Source organism: Sesamum indicum, linkage group LG9 (assembly GCF_000512975.1).
Source record: "Sesamum indicum cultivar Zhongzhi No. 13 linkage group LG9, S_indicum_v1.0, whole genome shotgun sequence".
NCBI classification, from domain to species: Eukaryota; Viridiplantae; Streptophyta; class Magnoliopsida; order Lamiales; family Pedaliaceae; genus Sesamum; species Sesamum indicum.
Window position 1 is genome coordinate 6,969,229 of NC_026153.1, and position 19,651 is coordinate 6,988,879.

A 19,651-nucleotide genomic window follows, 5' to 3' on the forward strand; every position below is an offset into this window, starting at 1 on the left:
ATGGTGCAAAGAATGAAAGTGATGATTGGGAATCTTGTTCACACTTCACAAAACGCCTTTGTTCCTGGCCGTAGGATAAGTGACAACTTTCTATTGGCTCAGGAATTGTTTGCAGGTTACAATCAGAGATAGCTCCATCTAGATATGCCCTCAAGGCGTACTTAAGAAAGGCTTATGATATGTTTGAGTGGAATTTTCTAATTATGGCATTACATTTATTTAATTTTCTTGACAAGTTTATTGGATGGGTACATGAATGCGTGTCAAAAGCAGGAGTTTTTGTTTGTGTCAATGGAACGGTGTATGGTTATTTCAAAGAGGCCAGAGGGTTGAGGTAAGGGGATCCTATGTCCCATTACATGTTTGTTCTTGTTATGAAATTGCTTCATGTTATAGTCCAAGAGTGAGGACTTTGGTTATCATTGGAGGTGTCAGGAATTGAGATTGAGGCAGGTTTGGGTGGGCCCCGGTGCGCAACTTTCTAAAGGACCCGGGCTCTGTCCCGCCCCAGTACAAAACCCTCGAGGGCGGGTCTAACTTGGTAGACCCGATTATTTTTATTTTTTATTTATTTTATAAGTATATATAAATTAACATATCAATTACAAATAAAATTGTTCATTGCCTGACTCAAATATTCAAGTCCAAAAGATAAATTTTCAAGTATAAATAAAATTATTCATAACAAAACAATTCAAATAATTTATAGCAATTATACATTACTAGCAACTTCTTCATCTTCCTCTTTGTTAAGTATTGTAGGATAAGTTTTCATTTCATTAATTATTGAATAAATACCTAACAATAAACAAATAAAATGATGTAATATTTTATTAATGTGTATTCTACCAAGATAAAGTATAATAATATATATATATATATATATATTAAATAATTATACCGGATGGGTTTCAAGGCGGGTCCTTAAGGACCCGGGACCTACCCCGGACCCAGCTGGGTCCTAATTCTTATGCATCCCGCTTTTAATTGTTTGGACCCTGAACTGCCACATCCAAGGCAGGTTCTATTGGGTGCAGGTCTAATTGCAACCCCCTAAGTATGATGTGATTTGCAAATGACTTGTTTTATTCTTTTTTGTAAGGCTGCAGAAGGATGCTCTTACTCAATTTCCAGTTGTTTCTGAATTGCAGACCAACCTAGATAAGAATCATGTAATTTTTTCCAAGTCTGATTTGTCTGCTCAGCCAGTTTTCCTACAAATTCTGGGATTCCAGGAGGGTTCTTTACCGATTAAATATCTGGAGCTCCCACTATTATCTTCAAGTTTATGAATTGCAGATTGTAGGCCACTGAAGATTGATAAAAGGATAGTGAGCTGGGGTCAGTTTCTGCTAAGAAAACTTACTCAACAGCAGAGGTTTATAGTGCATTGCAACCTCGGGTTCAGACAATGGTTTGCAACAACAGAGCCATGAGAAGTGTGTTTTATGTGATGCAGGTGTGCTGGAGGGACAGTCTCACCTCTTCTTCCAATGTGTACGCTGCCATTTTGAGGAGAGAAATGAAGTAATGTGGCCCCATCAACAATGGCAACAGGTCGTCCTCGAGGGGTAGCACATGCTTATTGCAGCCAATAGAGCAGTCTTAGCAGCAATAGATTCTCTTTTCCTGCCGATGGATGGTGATTGTTATGAGTTGCAGCTCACGCTGCAGGCTTCAGTACTTCATAGGATTATTGAGCTTGTTTGTTGCTGAGGCCTAGCTAGAGCCCACTTCATCATTGTATTTTGTGTTAATTTGTACGTAATGAAATTTACATTTATCTAAAAAGTTATATATATATATATATATATATCTTCCATTAAGAAAACTTTGAAATATTCGGATAAAATAAAGTTCCAAAATATTTTCAGCTAATACTAACAATTTGATAATTTACAAAATTCAACAAGGGTACATATAATTTAATTGACTTAAAAATAAGTTAGTAAACATCTTATTTTAAAAACTACCAACTTTTAAAACATTTTTCACTCACTTGGATATTTAGATGCCGTTTAGCTAAACTTATTTAGACAAAAACTTTTCTACATGATTCTTATATTTTAATTTAAATTTCATTAATATTCATCGATTAATTAAAATCACCTATGAAAATATTAGTAAAAAATAAAAGTCTATTGCACAAATTTTAATTTAATTCTTTTATTATTATTGTTATTATTATTATTATTATTCTTTTTTTTTGGGGGGGGGGGGGGGGGGGGGGGGGGGGGATGGCCAAATGATTGTATCCAACTTTTTGCTGAGAGTTGGGTTGGGCTTAATAGACATAGACACTGTCTTTTTTATTTTTATGGGACAAAAATCAGTGTCCTTTTCGCATAAAACTCGAAGGAAAAATCTACCAAAATCCGACAACTCACCCCAGCGGTCAAATTGTTTCTTTACCCTGAAAAGAAAACTCAACGTGCACGTGGATCCCTCGAACGAGGCCACAATACCAAAAGGGTTCTAATTTTTCCCCTGATTTTCTGCCCCGCATTCTCTGTTCAGGACTTTTGGGATCATCAGATCCTCCTCTGCTGCCAGGTAAATTGATGTTTGTTCTTTCTTTAATTTGTAGTTGTTTCTGTACTGCTACGTGTTACTGCGGTAATTGCTCGTCGATTGTTGTTATCCTCGCTACCGAATTCCCCTTTTTGGGATAGAATCATGGATGTCGCATCTACTGTCTAGTTGTGCTCACTGAAAATAGTTTCTTTGCTTACGGATTTTTCTTTCTCTTTTTGGTAGAATTTGAATCTTTTCTTTGCTTTCCTTTTCATTTCCTTTTTCCTTCTTTGGGTGGGGGTGTGTGGAGAGGGGTTGGGGTTGGGGGTGAGCTTTCTTGCCTTCTCTGTGTTTAAATTTTATGTTTTTGACTGGTGGGTGGGGTTTTCTTTACATTTATGGGGAAATTTTTATGCATGCATGCAACTGTGTGTATGGCCTAAATGGTTATGCCAATTCTATGCTGTTATCCATTAGGTCTTAAAAGTTGATACTTTTAAGATTATATGGATTCTTAAGCTTCTTTATAAATTGCTGATGTGGTGTTTTGTTTGAGGGGGTTTTGGGTTCCTTCACGGTTGTTAAATATATCTGGAGCTGAAGTGTGAATGGGGATTCAGACAATGAATTCTCATTTGGGTGGTGGATGGCACCAATCTCATGTTCAGCATCCACCGGCACGGCACAACTCATGGTTAGGCCTCACACTTGAGGAGGTTGAAAACCATTTAGGTAATTTAGGCAAACCATTAGGCAGCATGAACCTTGATGAATTGCTTAAGAATGTGTGGACTGCCGAGGCTAGCCACTCGTCTGAAACGGATAATATTAACCCTTCCCCAGCAGTGTCACTCCAGCGCCAAGCAAGTTGGTCGCTTGCGAGGGCTTTTAGTGGGAAGACGGTGGACGAGGTGTGGGGGGATATCCAACGAGGATATAAGATGAGAAATGCAGGGAAAACAAATAGCCAGGAAAGAGAGCCAACCCTTGGAGAGACAACTTTGGAGGATTTCTTGGTAAAAGCAGGGATGTACGTGAACAGTGCTTCCATTGAACCCATGATGTCCTTGGACAGTGCATTGAAATCTCAAAAATTCTCATCTCAAATGGGTTTGTCGCCTTCTCCTTCAACTGATGCTTTGTCAGATACACCAACACCAGGCAGGAAGAGGATCTCTGGGGACCTTGAAAAGACCCTTGAGAGGAGGCTAAGACGGAAAATTAAGAATAGGGAATCTGCTGCACGCTCACGGGCAAGAAAACAGGCAGGAGTTGAACTCACCTTTTATAGTTTTTCTATGTGCTGCTTGTGAATTTTTTATATTTCTTATATACTTGGCATCGAGAATTTACTATGTGGTTGCATTCACAGGCTTACCACAATGAGTTGGTGACTAAGGTCTCGCGGCTTGAAGAGGAAAATGCGAAGCTTAAAAAAGAAAAGGCAAGTAGTACCTGTGAGTACCTTTTTCATATGTGCATTCCTGTGGAGTCATACTAACAGTGTTTAAGATAATGAGACTTTTGCTAACATGTGATGTTAAGAAAACTGGTCTTGGCTGCCATTAAATACACCGGAACGTAACCAACCAATGGCCAGAGTTATTTCCACTTGGATTCTTATTGCATGTGGTAAACACTCCCAATCAAGACAATATCAAAATTTTGCTCTAAAAATTATAGAATAGATAAGAGTGCATATATTAGAAATCAGAGGGATGCATGTCATGACTACAATTGACATAGGCAAGAAATGGTTAAGACGCTTGGTGTCACGATGAGGTGTTGTGATGAAGAGAGAACTCCTTAGGCAGCAGAGTAATTACTTTATGGGGGTTAAATTTGTTGGCAATACTTTGTTGGACTTTTTGCTGGTAGTTTTGTCGTTATTGTTAACTTTTGAATAGTCAACTGGCGACTAATAAGAAAAATGATCTCTTTTATCTGCGGGCACACAAGTCATCATGGGATCTTTGAAATTTCTTCAGAAGACATACTTAACATATCTGTTTTTGCTGTTTCCTTAAACTCTATGTCAAGTTCGTACCTTCTACTCTTGCTCACAAAAGACTTCACCAGATTTCTGTGAAATCTCAAACTGCGGAGAATGGGTGAAATATTTGTGGTCAGCATTTGTTAATCATTCATTAATCCCAGTTGAAGCAGATTATTCCTTTGCCACCCCTCAACCTATAAAAAGCCACTCGGAGGATATTCTGAATCTTGATTGTTTTGATGGGAAATAATAACATTATGTTTGAAACCAGAATGAGTGGAGAGACCAATAGAAAAGGTTTTAAGCATAAGGAAGGTTTAACTTAAGTATACATGCCTTTTGGCTGTACTCTGCAGCTTTTATGTGCAGCTTTGTTTCCCGCCACCAACTTCTCTAGAACCGTGGTTTTTCATAGCTTTTGGTGTCTGCATCAAGCTACATATCTTTGACCTTCTTGGTTCGGATGTTCAGCTTGTAACTGAGTTTTCTTAGTGAATTTGGATACTCATATCATGTTTTCTAACTCTAATCTAAGTCTAAATTGGTATATAGTTTGCTGATATATATGATTTTCATTCTTAACAATGAATATACCAATTTGAGCATAATTAAATTCACAGCGGTAGATTTTTCCCTTATGCTTACGAATCTTAAAGGACTGGATACTTGTTATTGGAATATATGCAATCTGGTCATAATTGTTCACATGGTGACAATTTATTCTACCCTTTGAGTTCTGTAAAATTGTGTCTGATGTTCTCCATACATCATGATGTCTTTTCTCTGTTTCTGATCATCATTAGATACACTAGACTGTCACCGTACTTTTGATTCTTTATGGAACTTCTTTAGCAAGCACACATAAAAACATCCAAATCACCTCAGAAATTTCCTAGTCGTTGTCGATTCTATCTATTTAGAAACTACAAGTAAAGCCTGGGGCTTTAGTCAGTGCTTTCTTTTTCTGATCTTTGCAGGAATTCGAGGAGATGCTCTCTTGTGAGTTTTCTGAACCAAAGTACCAGCTCCGAAGAACAAGTTCATTCTGACATGGTGCGAACACGAATGTTTTGTAGCTCTGCCGAGCAGAGGAGTTTACAAGTGGGTCTGTAGGGGAAGTATTTATGAGTTCGAAGGCTTCTGTCAAACCTGCTTCTCCTAGTGCTTTGTTTCTGTAATACATGTATAAAAGTTGAAAATGTAATTGTTCAGGCATAGGTGTTGATTGTAAGAGGTGAGGACCCGATTGTGTGTAGTTTGATAGAAAGGATACTGGATTACGTTGAGGTCAGCGAATTGAAGTGGTTGAGGTCAGCGAATTGAAGTGGTGTCCTGTGCGGCCGACAATTAGAGGCCCAAGTGTAAATTTGCTTCAACTACTGATAATAAATGTTATATTGTGTTCGGTTTATGTGTACTTTTGTTGGTATGCTATGTGTTCAGCTATTCTGTGTATGCGTGCAGTACCTGAACAGAAATTTCAACATTTTGATACTTGAGATTTAAGATTGAAAGGAAAGATTAGTCATAACTAAATAAGATATACTTGACGTTGAGAAGTCGCAAAGAGAACTGGTAAATCGTAAGTGGTTCTCATTGTAGCAAACCCATATCACCGAATTAAGACATGCAAATGGTGTAGCTTTGAGGTATCCATATGACTTGCTAAAATACAAAAATAGTAAAAACAAAAACATGAAAATGAACTAATTAAAAAAACAAAATTAAGGCCAGAGTAGCCTCCTGAAGAACATTTAAGCTCAGATCTTGTTGAAGGCAACAATGTCACAACTCTGGACATGCTCGTTGATAGGCTCGACAGTGAGATACTCCTCTATCAGATTGTCGACCGAGACGAGATCGTCAACTATGGTAAGCATGATTTGAAGCTTCTTAATTCCATAACCAACTGGAACCAATTTTGCTGCATGACAAAACAAACAAATCTTTAGCAATCCAATATTGCACCAAAAATATTTAAGACATAATTACAATGTGTATGTGAAGTGTGCTTTCAATGTCCACCCAAAATTATGGATAAAGAGAAAAAAACTGGAAAAAGAGGAGAAACCATACATGCTCCCCACAAGAGGCCTGGCATCTCAATGCTGCGAACAGCTTCTTCCAACTTCTTCATGTCAGTCTCGTCATCCCAGGGCTTAATATCCATAAGGACGGATGATTTTCCACCTGGTACGTATGCAATAAAAAAAATTAGAAAATCAGAAGGGATAGGTAGGAGACAAAAGCAAAATCAGAATAGCATATCAATGCAAGAAATTAGCATGGGGAATTAGATCAGCTTTAGGCATAATTTCAAGTCATGTGCTATGTGAGCATCTTTATTGAAAAAAGAATACAAAGTGGCAGAATGTACAGGTAAACTTAAAAGGTGGACACTTTTTTAGAAACTTAATTCTTTTCAACAAATTTTTAACTATGACAATACAATGAAAGACTCACTTTCTTTCTTCTTAGTGGATGCCTTTGCAGCCTCCCTCTGTTCTGCGGCTTTCTTGTCCTCCTCCGTCTCATCACCAAAGAGGTCAAGATCATCATCATCATCGTCGGCAGCAGAAGCCTGGACAAAATTGCAGCGCAGGCAAACATTTAATAAGTTCAGTCCGGAACAATGTAGAATAAAAGTTTAAATAAATTCATCAAGCATGATAATGTTTTCTTCGAAAAAAGTCAAATAATGATTCTGATAGCTGCCAACATGAGCAAGTGAAAGTTAACCAAACAGCTAGCACTGTTTATGATGTTGCAACCACCAATATACTGTCATCTACAATATTTTAGGCAAAAATGAGACCATATCATGGGAGTTGTCTAAGCAAAGACAGTTAAATGCTGCAAACAACCCAAGCAAAAATATGCCCAAACTGTTGACCATGAAAGTACCAAAAGTGCAAGCAGAACTTGAGTGTTCATCAAATGGATTGTGATCAATGCCCCAAGATATACAGTTTATGACAAATAAAACACATTTTTATTGACATGTTTAAATGAATAACTAAAAATCAGAATGAGAAAGAAAAGAGATAGGAAACAGCACAAATTATCACAGCATATAATATACAATAAACAAACATCATGAAACAATATACTAATATAAAGAGGACCGATAATAATGTCTAAAACACTAAAACCCATTTCGAATCCGACTATAGTAATGACATCCCACTGAGAAAGAATAAAACAATTGCCACAGGGATGAGTTCCATTCTATTATTTATTTTTGCATGACCGCTGCAGAAAGAAATACATCATGCGAGATTCTATGTATACAACCAAGTCAAAGCAGTTACCTTAGCGTCTGCAGCAGGAGCAGCAGCTTCTGCGGCTTGGCCTCCAATTCTTACTCCAAGAGCCTTCCCCGGAAAGCTACACCATTATCCATAAGCCACAAGCACAATTAAAAGTCAGGTCCATAGGCACAGATCAACAGAATTCCAATCCACAAAATCGCAAATTACCAGATACGGGTTAAGACATGTAAAACAAGTTCACCAGGCATCAGAAATCCACATAATTCCTCTCCAAGTACCAAATAAACAGCCAAGGAAACCTCAAACAACAACACAATCCGAGACAACGAGCAAAATACCTGGGTGCAAGCTTTGCAGAAACAGCTTCATACCACTTGCTGGCATTGGGGTAAAGATTAGCCTTCGGCTTCTCCAACACAGCGGCATATACCTTAACGTCGTCTTTCGTCAGATGACTTCTGAAATTCCCGTACAGATCTCAGACGATTAAACAAATTAAAGACAAACAACTGCCACGATAATTGCTCGTGAAACTGAAAACATCAACTAAAAAAAGGTGAAAGAGTAACTCACCCAGAGATGTAAGATTTGCCTGAGAGGAACTGATCTAGGGCCTTGAGGCCAGATTCCGTGTGCAGATCGGAGAAAGTAACAGCCATTCTATAATTCCAGATGGAAAGAAGGAAAACAATGGACACAGAAGCTCTAAAGAGTGGGCAAAGAGGAAGAGAAAATGAAGTGTTGTGAGTTTTTATAGTGGGCTGATCGCCAAAAACCCTAGACTTTTGAGGATATTCTTTATTTATGCCCCTTTACTTCACCTCAATTCAAATACAAAAAATGTCTTCCAAGTTTCACCTAATTATTCATCCAGTAAATTGCACTTTTGGTCCCTATCTTAAGGCGAAATTAATTTTAGTTCCTAAATATTTTGAATCACAATTTGATCTTTTTATTTTTTAAAATTATTATAATTTTGATCCAATTATTAAAATTAAAATTAATGAAATTGAATATACGACTGTGTTTCAATGCCATATTGGCATATTTTGCACAATGTGGGCAAAAAGCAGGATCCACAGATTGGTAATGGTTGAAAAAAAAAAAAAAATAACGAGAAACTGTGTTTTTTAAAAGTTATGATCGTAGAAAAATAAGGGATGATGGCGAAATCTAAGAATACTTGCCAACATGATTTGTAAATCCGATGAAGATGAACACAGAGGTAAAGTACATCGTGGAAAACACCGCCGAAGAATTTTTCGATGTCCACCAGAGACAGCGACGGTGTTGCAAAAAGTACCAACAACTTCATCAGTTTCAACTCCATTTTTTTTATTGGATAAAAAACATAACAATTTGTAAAATTAATGATCAAGAATATTTTGGGGGCAAAGTATAAAGATGAAAAGAGTAATTTATTCTTACTCATGTATTATATGACCGTCGGTTCTAGTCTAATAGTTATGATCAAATATCGCAGCACTGACGATATGGGTTAAAATTATTGTCAATGCACTTATCATGGCTAAACATATCTTCGACATATGTGTTGATTTTCATGCAGGTAGACGTTGATTTCGTGTTTATTGTAACAAAAGAATAATAGTAATTCATGTATTGTTTCTTATTTCTTTTTTGCTATTTCTTGAAATGCATAAATTCTTACATAAAAAATTATAAAAAGACAAATAATTTTGATAATCATATTAATTTGAGTTATTCAAAATATTTTTATAGGGATAAGTACACTCACTTCTTCTGAAATTTGGTATTATTATAGACCTCATATAGTTTGAAAAATTACGTTTAACACTCATGAGATTTGTTTCCGTAAAAAAAATAAGTTCATCCATTAGTTAAAATTTATCAAATTTGCTGATATTAACAAAACTCATTTGACTAGCTTAGATCCTACTAGGACTCGAAAATCCATCTAAACCCAAACTACCCTTCACTCAGATTCACCTCGAACTTTTATGGGTCTAACTTATCAAGTTCAATTAATATTTTTTTTTAAAAAAAAAGCTATGTAAGAGTCATAAATGTCCAATAAATTATTTTGATATGTTGAACAATATATTTATAATTATATATTGAAGAAAAGTTATTTCTTAAAAAATAAATTTTTTATATTTATATATATTATACGAGTCAAGTTTCAAGCCCAGGTAGCACCAATTTTATAAAATTAAACTTGAACCTATTTCGAGCCCGCTCCAATTGTAAATGAGTAATTTCATTCTGAGCCCGTTCCGATCTCGAAAGAGCACTTCCAGTCGTGTTTAAGACGATAAAAAATACATTTAATTTAAAAGCAAACAGAGTTAAAAAGTGATCGGATAGATAATAAATCAAATACATTATTCATTTAGTTTAATAAAATTATTGAATTTTAAAATAATAGTAACACTATTAACATTTTAAAGATTATATATTCATAATAATTATAGTATTTAAATTGAAATAAGCTAAAAACAAGGTATTATTTACTAAAAGGAAAAAATATAATTTAGCCCTTTGTGATATTATAAATGTGCAAATTATCCCCCTATAAAAAAATTAGCAATTTACTCCTTGTATTTTTTGAAATGCATCAATTTGCCTCATATGTCTTTTAAAATGAAGTAATTTAACTCCCTAAAAAGGGGGTAAATTATTTCATTTATCAGATACAGGAGGGCAAATTACTATTATCTTTTTGTAGGGGGTAATTTACTCATTTTACAATATCATATGGGGTAAATTGTATTAAACCCTTTACTAAAAACATTCTTTAATAATTTAGGGTCATTGTATTATTATTTAGGGGGGTTAAAAGTAATTTACTTAAGTGGGTATTGATAAATGAGAAGTATAGGAAGTGTCCAAATGTGTTGGGTTGGTGGGCGTAGGGCGCACCCACGCGCAAGTTAGGGAAGACCAAAGTCACCGTAATTTCTAGAACCGCAGAATTCCAATCCCAATTTCCATACACCATTTCTCTCTTTCGTCTGCGGAGTCCACTCTCCTCTGCTCGCCAACTCTAACTGGTAACTCATACTCGAATTGCTTCGATTTCGTTATTGTTATTTTTTATTGGTTTGTTTGTTGTTGTTATTAGAGATTCATCTGAATTTGAGGTTTTGAGTTTTGAGGGTTTTTTTTCTTTTCTTTTTTTTTTTAAGAGGGGATTCAGCTGCGATTCCTTAATTCTGAAGATTGATGTGATTTCAAGGAGGATTAATTTTAAACCAAAATTTTAAGAATATTTTATGCATTTTTTTGCAACTCGGGACTGTTGATGCTCGATTACTTCAGGAAGAGCTTGGTTGATTTTTTATTATTTACATGAATTTTCGCTGTTGGGGTTATTGTTTTGCAATGGAAATGAGTTAATAATTTTGGAAAGAATTATAGTAGGACAGAAGTTACAAAACTATAAAAGATTTAGAGCTTATTCTTTGCTGCCATGAACATTTATATTCCTTTACTCATTGTTTTTTCTTCTTCTTTTTCCTTAGTATTTTGTATATGTAAATTTTATGCTGCAGCTATCGCAACTACTGTTTGATTCTGTGGATAAGACTTTTTCTTTTTGTTGTTGTTCTAAAACTTCTTCATCAGCATAAGCTAAAACAGCATCAACATTTTTCGACATATGATGTATATATTGTTTTTATGTAGTTTATTCTTTTATTAGTATGAAATTGGAAGTTGTAGCCGAGGAAAAAATAATCTAGCGTTTGAAGCCAAGAATTGTTCCTGATAACTGATGAAAATTATGGTGATGGGTAGAAAAGAACCCATCTTCTGTGGTTGCACATCTTGGTATAAAATCTTAGTATTTTCCATCATACTTAATTGTTCCTATTTTGGTTTGTCTGCAATTTGTCAAGCTTTATGATGGGGCTTAAATAGTGAGCTACTTGAATCCCTCAGAGCTTTACCCGGTTTGTTGGTTTGCAATCTGCTTTGTAAACAAGTCTAAATATTTTTATTGTTAACCTGCAGCATTTGGATGCAGAATATTCAGATGTTTGTCCAATAGGTTACTCTTAGAAATTTATTTCATATAAATTATGTCAAGTGGTGGAAACACTCATTGGTGCTACCAGTGCCGCCAGCCAGTTCGGCCTCGGGGCCGTAATTTGGTTTGCCCATACTGTGATGGAGGCTTCATACAAGAGCTGGCTGAGTTTATGGGGGCTCATTCTAATGATACTTCTGACTTTGGATTCATGGAAACTTTCCATGACCCTAGATTCGGTATTATGGATGCATTTGCAGCACTTATGAGGCACAGAATGACTGGAAGAGACCCTAATTTTGATGTCAGAACAAGACCAGGCATGCTTCCAGAACGAAGTGTGGGTATTGGTTCCCGACCTCCTGGCCCTTTATTGATATTCCATGGTCAACATCCTGCTGGACTGCCTGATCAGGATCCATTTGATTTCTTTTTCAATAGCAGCCCTGGAATGGGGCATAGACAAGCTGATTTTAGTGATTTCTTTATGGGGCATGGGTTACATGAATTGATTGAGCAGCTAAGTATGAATGACAGGCGAGGACCACCTCCTGCACCTCGTTCTGCAATTGATGCTATGCCAACCATTAAAATTACGCAAAGGCATCTTAATACTGATGCACACTGCCCTGTGTGTAAAGATAAATTTGAGTTGGGCTCAAAAGCGAGGCAGATGCCTTGTGATCATATTTACCATTCCGATTGCATCGTTCCTTGGCTGGTCGAACATAACTCTTGTCCTGTTTGCCGCCTTGAGCTGCCATCCCAAGGTTCTGGAAGTGCTCGTCCTAACTGGAATGAGAGAACTGGGAATCCAAGTAGCAGTGGTGCCAGCAGCAATAGAAGGGAGAATAATTCTCAGAATCAGGGGCGGTGGAATCCATTCTCGTTCCTGTGGCCTTCTAATTCATCAAATCAAAATTCTCAACGTCATTCAGAAACTGGAGGAAATAACTCGCCGGCTCCTAGTGAAGAGCATAATCGGATGAGATGGCCTTTTGATTATTAAAGCTGTATCCGCGTCACTGATTTCTTCTTTAGCTCATCATTATCCCGCTCTTAGTTGCATTTGTGTTGTGTGCCTGAAAAAATGGGTTTCCGTTTTGCTTGTTAATCTTGGTAATTACTTTGATGAGTTGAATTTATTTGAAGTCCTATGTCTGGAAGTTAAACTTATATCAGCTGTTGAAAAATTCACCAAGAGTCCCTGACAGCTTCTGCCCCCAACCATGTACATGACGATTTCTGTTTTCGCTGTTCAATGTTATGTATTTATTCACTGTTAGCTGTGAGTTCGACCCCCTTGATTGCAGAAAATTGCCGATCGAGTACAGGAAAAAGGACAGGTGCTATGAAAACAGATTTTGCTATGGGTACATCCTTTCTGAAACAGCTGCAATCATCATTATAAACAATTTCGGGATTGCATCTCAAACTAAGTGTAGAGGTTGTGAACTTACTGTTGCGAATGAAAGCAGCAGGGTATGGGGTTCATCCACGTCCTAGATTGTTGTAAATGAAACTGCGATCTCACAAAGTGAAAATTTTGGACTCTGCAACAAAGAAGGTGAAGAGAAATAAAAGGGCAGCATCGCCTGTGAATGGTATTATCGTGGATTGCCCGGTTTTCTTTATTTTGTCTTCTAATTTGGTTTCTTTCAATAGCCCCTTCAGTTCATAGTTTATCGACTTGCAGAAGTCCCAAGTTGTAGGATTTGTGAGACAAAATCGGCCCTATTAGGTTTGTTTTCGTTTGAAATCCTGTTGCATTTTGTTCACTCGCTAATACCTTTTGCACTTGAATTATATGTGTTTGCCAATTACATGACCCCATAAAGTGAAAATTACAATCGTCAAGACTGGAATTCAATGTCATAGCAACAACCCAAGCTGGATCTGGAACCAACTCCTATACGCAATTATATTTTCTGATATTATTTGTGTCCGATTAACTAACTTAATGTCTGTTTTCTAGAGCGAACGAACTTGCCATCTTGAAAAGATCACGACTATGTAGGTCCCGGTCCTCCCCACTCAAATCTTTTCTCTACCTTATCTTTCTCCCCTATTTCTTCTATAGATTACGTACTACCACCTCGTGGATCTGCATTTTCTCTCTTACTTTTCACAAATTCAGACACTATAAAGAACAAGATGTGATATAGACACATGGTTGTGGTTGTGATCCAAAGAATATCCGATAAGATTATTAATTTTTAACTTAATTGTCATATTAATATATTTTATAGTTATTTATAGTATAATTTAAAATATAAAAAATTATTTATGATATACATATAAAGACTATATATATATATGTGCGCGCGCAAGACTTATGAAGTAAAAGTTTTACACTATTATAATGTCTCGATTTTACTGGAAAAGCAGACATAAAAAAGTAAAAGGAACAACACCCTTTGTGCCAGACCATGTAAAAAGATTGTCCAAAACCAGTGATGATATCAGGACAAGAAAGAAAGCATATAAAAGTCCATCAAAAGAAACTGATTTCTTTTGTTTGTTCATTTTCACTAGCTTCGGAGAAAAATGAAGAAAAATAAAAACGAAAAACTCATGCTCCAACATTCAATTTTCTACGCACGCCTCACTAGCATAAATTGGTTGAAAATCTTCCTTGCAATGACTTTCTACTGATTCAAGATCTAATTTCTTGTGCAAAATTAATGCATTAGTGTCCTGCTTAATTCTGTTATACCACTAATAGCGGTTTTCAGTTGAACAAGCTATCCACTATTCTCTGCCATGGCTTCTCATCAGTTCCTCTGCAGCCACCAGCTCTATGCCTCCTACAACAGCAAAACCCAGTTCAATTATTTCAAGAAAGGCACTTTTCGTCTACCTTCTTCGTTTAAGCCACATGGGTTAATCGTTCTTGGACAGAAAATTGCAACATTGGAGGACCCGTTTGATCAGAGCCACGACTGGCAGAAAACAAGTGTGGAGGTAACGTATTCTGTAGGAGTGTATTATGTGCTTATGGTTTGATTGAGAAGATACTGACTTTCTGTGCAATAACATGTTGTGGGCTGCTGATTTTTTGCTGGTTATGATCTTTGAGATTCGATGTTTCTATGTGATGTTTGTCTCTTTCATATTCTTCCTATTTTTCTGACATAAAGGTTAATGTTTTATGGGGTTCTTGATCTTGTGTCTAGGCGGTGTATGATCTTGAGGATAAACTAAACAAGTTGGCTGATGAAGTGGATGAGGATGCTGGAACGTCAAGGCTTACTCTTTTTTCTCCTTGCAAGGTAAGGTAATCAAGTGTGTATTATGCTTAAAGCCTAAAGCTGCATTAGCTTCTTTAGTTGTTCTCTTAAAGTTTGGGGAATTTGGAGTCTCTGGATCGCAGATTAATGTTTTCTTGAGAATAACAGGAAAAAGAGCAGATGAATATCATGATTTGGCGTCTCTCTTTCACATAAGGTATACTTGGGATTGTGGCTGGTGACTAATAAGCAACAACAGTTTTGTTGGCTCGGTTTCCTTATGTTAGTATGAGTTAGTCCTTTTTCTTCAGGTGATCAGTCTTGGAGATAAATAAAGTTCTCTGTCTCCATTAAAACCGAAGGATATTGCTTATCAACCAATGCCCTCTGGATGAGAGAAATTGGGACCTTTTTCTTTCTTGATCTTTCTGCTGTAGGCATTTTGGCCTGGAAAATTAGTAGCATCGCTTCTTGTGGCAGATAATCAAGGCACTTAATCTGTTAAGGAAAATGACAGAGATTGAGAACTATTTCTTTTCTGGGTAAACTCTGTGAATATATACAAATTGGACATCTTCTTTAGAGAATATTGGACACAGAGCGAGCATGTTTCTGCTGCACTTTTTGTTGCTAGGTTCATCTTGATAAGAAGGTGCGCACAAGGGCTGGACTAGGTGGTGGCAGTGGTAATGCCTGCTACTGCTTTGTGGGCAGCAAATCAATTTAGTGATTGTGTTTGTGATGCTCCAAAGATTATAATACATAATTATAGGACTAATTGCTAATTATTGAAGAAATTTAGTTGATAATTAAATTATGAGTTGAAATCTGAATATATCAAAAGGTCTAGGGACTAAATTGAAACTTTATAAAATAATAGGGGTTAAATTATATAATGTTAAAAGAATATATTACACACACACAGATATATATATATATATATATATATATGTTAACACACATATATTACACCACACACATTTACACACATAATTTTAAAAGAATAGGGGATTCACTTAAACATTATATAATAAATGGTGAGATTGAGTTGGTGAAAGAAGAACACTATATCACCTTCTGCTAAGCAGACTATGGAATGAACAGCTAAATTGATTGTCTTGTTATGAGTTAACTATGTTATATAATAAAGTTGGTTATATTGGAGTTAAATTGATTATATTTTATACATGTTGCTCTTTTTGTTTTGTCTGGACTACATTTGATGTACATATATAGATAGTGTCGGTTATTTACTTGTTGAATTGCAGGCTCATTCTTCTGCTAACATTTTTCAGGAGTAGATCTTGAGGTGTCTGCCTATCGAGGACTAGGTCCAAATACTTCATTCAATCGGGTCGGGCCAGTATGCAATGTTCTCCTTATTTGTTGGTAAAAATACAAATCACATTTTGGTTGTATGAAGAGAAATTAGAAGTGTGGGAACTACTTATGATAGGTTACCTTGTGGTGTTTGATATGTGCATATTTATATATATAAATAGGGTTTACTTTAAGTATGATGTTTAGGGGAGATATAGCCGTAGTATCCATAGAGGGTGCTATAACGTTGCTACTGAAAGGAGCTCCAAGAATGGTCTAGTGAGATTGCTTGGATGTTCCCTTCTTTTTCTCACATGGAGCTGCATATTGCACAGGTAGACCGTGTGTAATGACAATCATCATACTTAATCTCAGGATGTTTGCAGCAATGATCTTAGTATGAATTTAACAAGTACTAGCATGATGGTATTATTGTTTCAGTTATACTCTAGCTACGCCAGCCTTCAGGTCTAGCAAAGTAATTAGTAGCTTCACAGAGAAAGACCTCAAAGCTATGTTTTGACACAGCATCTCGTCAATTACAGAATATGGAGCAATATTTTTCTCTTCTCTCCTGTGCTTGTTCTGCTGTGCAAAGGAGCTAATGTGTGTTTTAGCTCCTAGTCTTCTAGGTGAAAACATTGACCTCCCCCATTTTTGCAAATTTGGTAGAGAACTTCTTCTATGTAAACAGCATTTCACTGTTTCTGGTATTGGGCAGAGTATGAATGAAACTCAGCCTAGTTGGCTAGCCTTACACGTCGACGGTTCTTGATCACAATAATGAGTATCTTGGTGAAGCTATTTCAGTTTGATGTTGGAGAAACTCCTGCTTTTCAAGTCCTTCCGTCACTCAAAAGAGTAAACAGCGAACGCTGCTACAGGTCGCAGACAGTATGATGCTGTTTTCACGTCTGGAAGGTAGTTCTAGCATCTGAAGCAAGAATTTATGCGGTTAAGTTGATCGTATGAACTTATAGTCAGATAACTCTTACAATTCCTTGCCATATTTGTCCATTACATTTGTCTGCATATAGGATTTGAATAGTTTTTTAAGTATTATGTATCTGTTGTCAATCCTTTGCATTCTCAGCATCATGGATGAACAATCTGGAATTGCAATCTTATTGATCTCAGTTATGCTAAACACAATAATCTTTGTTTCCCCTACAATACTTCTTCTGATTATCGTTCAAATTCCAATTTTTGAACTCTCTTTCTGTCAAACACTACATACTTCATTATTGGCATTTCCCAAGTTTATTTTTCTATTCCAAATCAAGTATGCTCCTACATCATCTTGGTTGTCATGCTGAAACTCCTGCTTTTAGATACTAAGGACCCAAAATCCAGGTTGGCTGCACCTGGGACACTTCCCAACTACTTTGCAAGGCTATTTGCAGCTTAAATGTGGTAGAACTTGGCAAGCTAAGCATGCTCAACATGACGACAAAATAACATGATATCTTCCTCTTAGACCCCTTTGATATCTTCAAGTTTTCTTGTGTTCCATGTGGTGGTTACTAGGGCGCCTCTGGAACTTTGTTTTTGCAATGTAGAAGACTGTTCTTTGAAATTTAGATGATTGATTTAATATTCCTGTGAAGAGATGTGATAAACTGTACGTACTCCAGAATTATTTATATTTGCTCACCACACAGCCTTTCAGATTATAAATCTGAATAGGTGAACAATAAAAAATAAGCTCATGGGCAGTGAAGTTTCTAAATGCAAACTCAAACTGCTGTCTTGTTGAGAAGTGCCTGCATATTCTTACATATAACATCTCCGTTTGAGCACACAAGAAAAAAAGCACACACTTCGTTTTTATATACATTACCTGAATAATGCACAGATGACACCTTGCTATCCCTATATCTTTCAGCCAGTTCTTGGCTGATTTCTAGTGTTAATGATGCAGTGGAAGCAGTACCGTCGGGGTGGGTTCTCTAGATCCCCTCAATTTGTCTATAATGATGACGTGTACAAGGATGTCTTCTTTATCAGGTAAACCACTGACAACATAATAGTGTGATCATTTGTTCTCTTACTTGTGTGCTTTAACAAAAAGATGAATACCATCTCCATGTCAAAAAAGCAGAAGTATGTCTTGGTATTAAGTATGATGAACGTCGTAATTATAACCAACACAGAGAGCTGCCCAAATCCCGTTTAGGTTGTTCTATAGAGCACATTAAAAGTCTTAACAATCCATGAAGGTCTCACTTTAGCTCCTGAAATATTACATATTAGCCTACTCATGGCCCTTAAAGAAGAGTTCTTTTTAGATGCATAATCCCAAACAAACTCTGCAACCACCAATTGTAGTAAACGTTGTGTTAGTTCCTACCAGTTAGCAATTGAATTCATTAGCTGCAGTTTTCATAGCAACCTTCCCCATCGTTGAGAAAACGAAGCAGATATTATGCACGAAACTATATGCTCTGGTGTTCAGATTTTCATTATTTTTTGAGATTGCTTCGTTTGCTTTATTTGAGATAACTGCATTATGAATGCAGAAGCTAGCTTTATCATCCGCTCAGCGAATCATTGGTACACAGAGCCTCTTTGTACTGACGCTTGTGCCTTGACAATGGGATCTTCTCAATCATTTGCATAGTAAAAGTGAAAACAATGGGAGACACAAAATTCATAACAAGCCTATCTTGATATGTTTATGGGTTTTCGAGTCCAAAGACCAGCACAATGCTTCAAAATTGTAGGAAAGAAGGAAGCCTTGCGTATGTCTAATGATTCTGAGACTTGAGGACACAGAGGATGGCTGCACTCCATTCGAGTATCTCTGCAATGAGTCGCTCTTCATCTTAACCAGAGGATCTACAATGAGAAATCATCATTGAGCGCCTAACCAAGACATGAAGGTCGTTTCGGTGCACATATTACTCCATCTTGTTTATTATGTACTTTGGTAAACACATTTCTGTTTGGATTACTGATCATGAATTTCTGTCATTGTATGCAACATGCCAGTCTTGTACGTTTTGTTTAGCACCCCATGAGACAAACTAAAGTGAAATGTGTTCTTTTACTACCGTATATTTTTTAGATTTGATGCATAATGTCTATTGCGAGTTCCCAATATCATTTTGTTAAAGGATTTTGAGGGGTTTCAGAAATCCATAATAAAATGGTTCAATCCTAACACAAGGAACATTTCCATGCTTTTCTTTCGAGTTTGTGTCAGAAGTTGAAAGGAAGCTGGCAGAGTGAGAGTGCTGAAAGGAAGTTTCTCTGTTTCCGTGAACAGAGAAACAATTAGAGAATCAAAACGAAAAGACATGTAACTAAC

At 36.5% G+C, this 19,651-nt stretch overlaps 3 protein-coding genes and 1 long non-coding RNA gene across 12 annotated transcripts; 3 read left to right on the forward strand and 1 right to left on the reverse strand.

Annotated features, from left to right (window-relative positions):
- Window positions 2,342-5,929, forward strand: LOC105170948 (ABSCISIC ACID-INSENSITIVE 5-like protein 6). Of its 4 annotated transcripts, none has more exons than XM_011091904.2 (4): window positions 2,347-3,246; window positions 3,358-3,779; window positions 3,887-3,958; window positions 5,488-5,929. In XM_011091904.2, the coding sequence occupies exons 1-4, from the start codon at window positions 3,123-3,125 to the stop codon at window positions 5,557-5,559; spliced, it is 690 nt and encodes a 229-aa protein (XP_011090206.1). In that variant the 5' UTR covers window positions 2,347-3,122; the 3' UTR covers window positions 5,560-5,929. The 4 variants fall into 4 exon arrangements, with proteins under 4 accessions (XP_011090205.1, XP_011090206.1, XP_011090207.1 ...); XM_011091905.2 differs by having other exon boundaries at window positions 3,361-3,779; XM_011091903.2 differs by having other exon boundaries at window positions 2,342-3,779; window positions 3,887-3,971.
- On the reverse strand, window positions 6,063-8,526 carry LOC105170949 (elongation factor 1-beta-like). Of its 2 annotated transcripts, none has more exons than XM_011091906.2 (6): window positions 8,356-8,526; window positions 8,121-8,240; window positions 7,822-7,897; window positions 6,974-7,091; window positions 6,587-6,700; window positions 6,063-6,434 (listed from the first exon to the last, which is right to left on the reverse strand). In XM_011091906.2, the coding sequence occupies exons 1-6, from the start codon at window positions 8,439-8,441 to the stop codon at window positions 6,271-6,273; spliced, it is 678 nt and encodes a 225-aa protein (XP_011090208.1). In that variant the 5' UTR covers window positions 8,442-8,526; the 3' UTR covers window positions 6,063-6,270. The 2 variants fall into 2 exon arrangements, with proteins under 2 accessions (XP_011090208.1, XP_011090209.1); XM_011091907.2 differs by having other exon boundaries at window positions 8,121-8,237; window positions 8,356-8,520.
- On the forward strand, window positions 10,658-13,116 carry LOC105170950 (probable E3 ubiquitin-protein ligase RHC1A). Of its 2 annotated transcripts, none has more exons than XM_011091908.2 (2): window positions 10,658-10,814; window positions 11,776-13,116. In XM_011091908.2, exon 2 carries the CDS (start codon window positions 11,844-11,846, stop codon window positions 12,798-12,800), a length of 957 nt encoding a protein of 318 aa, XP_011090210.1. In that variant the 5' UTR covers window positions 10,658-10,814; window positions 11,776-11,843; the 3' UTR covers window positions 12,801-13,116. The 2 variants fall into 2 exon arrangements, with proteins under 2 accessions (XP_011090210.1, XP_011090211.1); XM_011091909.2 differs by having other exon boundaries at window positions 10,668-10,814; window positions 11,789-13,116.
- LOC105170952 lies at window positions 14,202-19,530 on the forward strand. Of its 4 annotated transcripts, none has more exons than XR_002287787.1 (6): window positions 14,202-14,755; window positions 14,968-15,063; window positions 16,317-16,973; window positions 17,063-17,262; window positions 18,263-18,348; window positions 18,861-19,530. It is a non-coding gene; the product is annotated as an uncharacterized LOC105170952 (long non-coding RNA). The 4 variants fall into 4 exon arrangements; XR_002287788.1 differs by having other exon boundaries at window positions 16,317-16,676; window positions 16,783-17,262; XR_002287789.1 differs by having other exon boundaries at window positions 14,968-15,068; window positions 16,317-17,262.

Bases quoted from the DNA above. Each gene is read 5' to 3' on its own strand.
- LOC105170950 (XM_011091908.2), top strand. From the start codon at position 11,844: ATGTCAAGTGGTGGAAACACTCATTGGTGCTACCAGTGCCGCCAGCCA.
- LOC105170948 (XM_011091902.2), top strand. From the start codon at position 3,123: ATGGGGATTCAGACAATGAATTCTCATTTGGGTGGTGGATGGCACCAA. The intron at 3,780-3,886 runs GCAGGAGTTGAA...TTGCATTCACAG, and splicing joins GCTCACGGGCAAGAAAACAG to GCTTACCACAATGAGTTGGT. The intron at 3,959-5,487 runs GCAAGTAGTACC...TGATCTTTGCAG, and splicing joins CGAAGCTTAAAAAAGAAAAG to GAATTCGAGGAGATGCTCTC.
- LOC105170949 (XM_011091906.2), bottom strand. From the start codon at position 8,441: ATGGCTGTTACTTTCTCCGATCTGCACACGGAATCTGGCCTCAAGGCC. The intron at 7,092-7,821 runs GTAACTGCTTTG...AATTTTGTCCAG, and splicing joins CTCCTGCTGCAGACGCTAAG to GCTTCTGCTGCCGACGATGA. The intron at 6,701-6,973 runs GTGAGTCTTTCA...CATACGTACCAG, and splicing joins ATCCACTAAGAAGAAAGAAA to GTGGAAAATCATCCGTCCTT.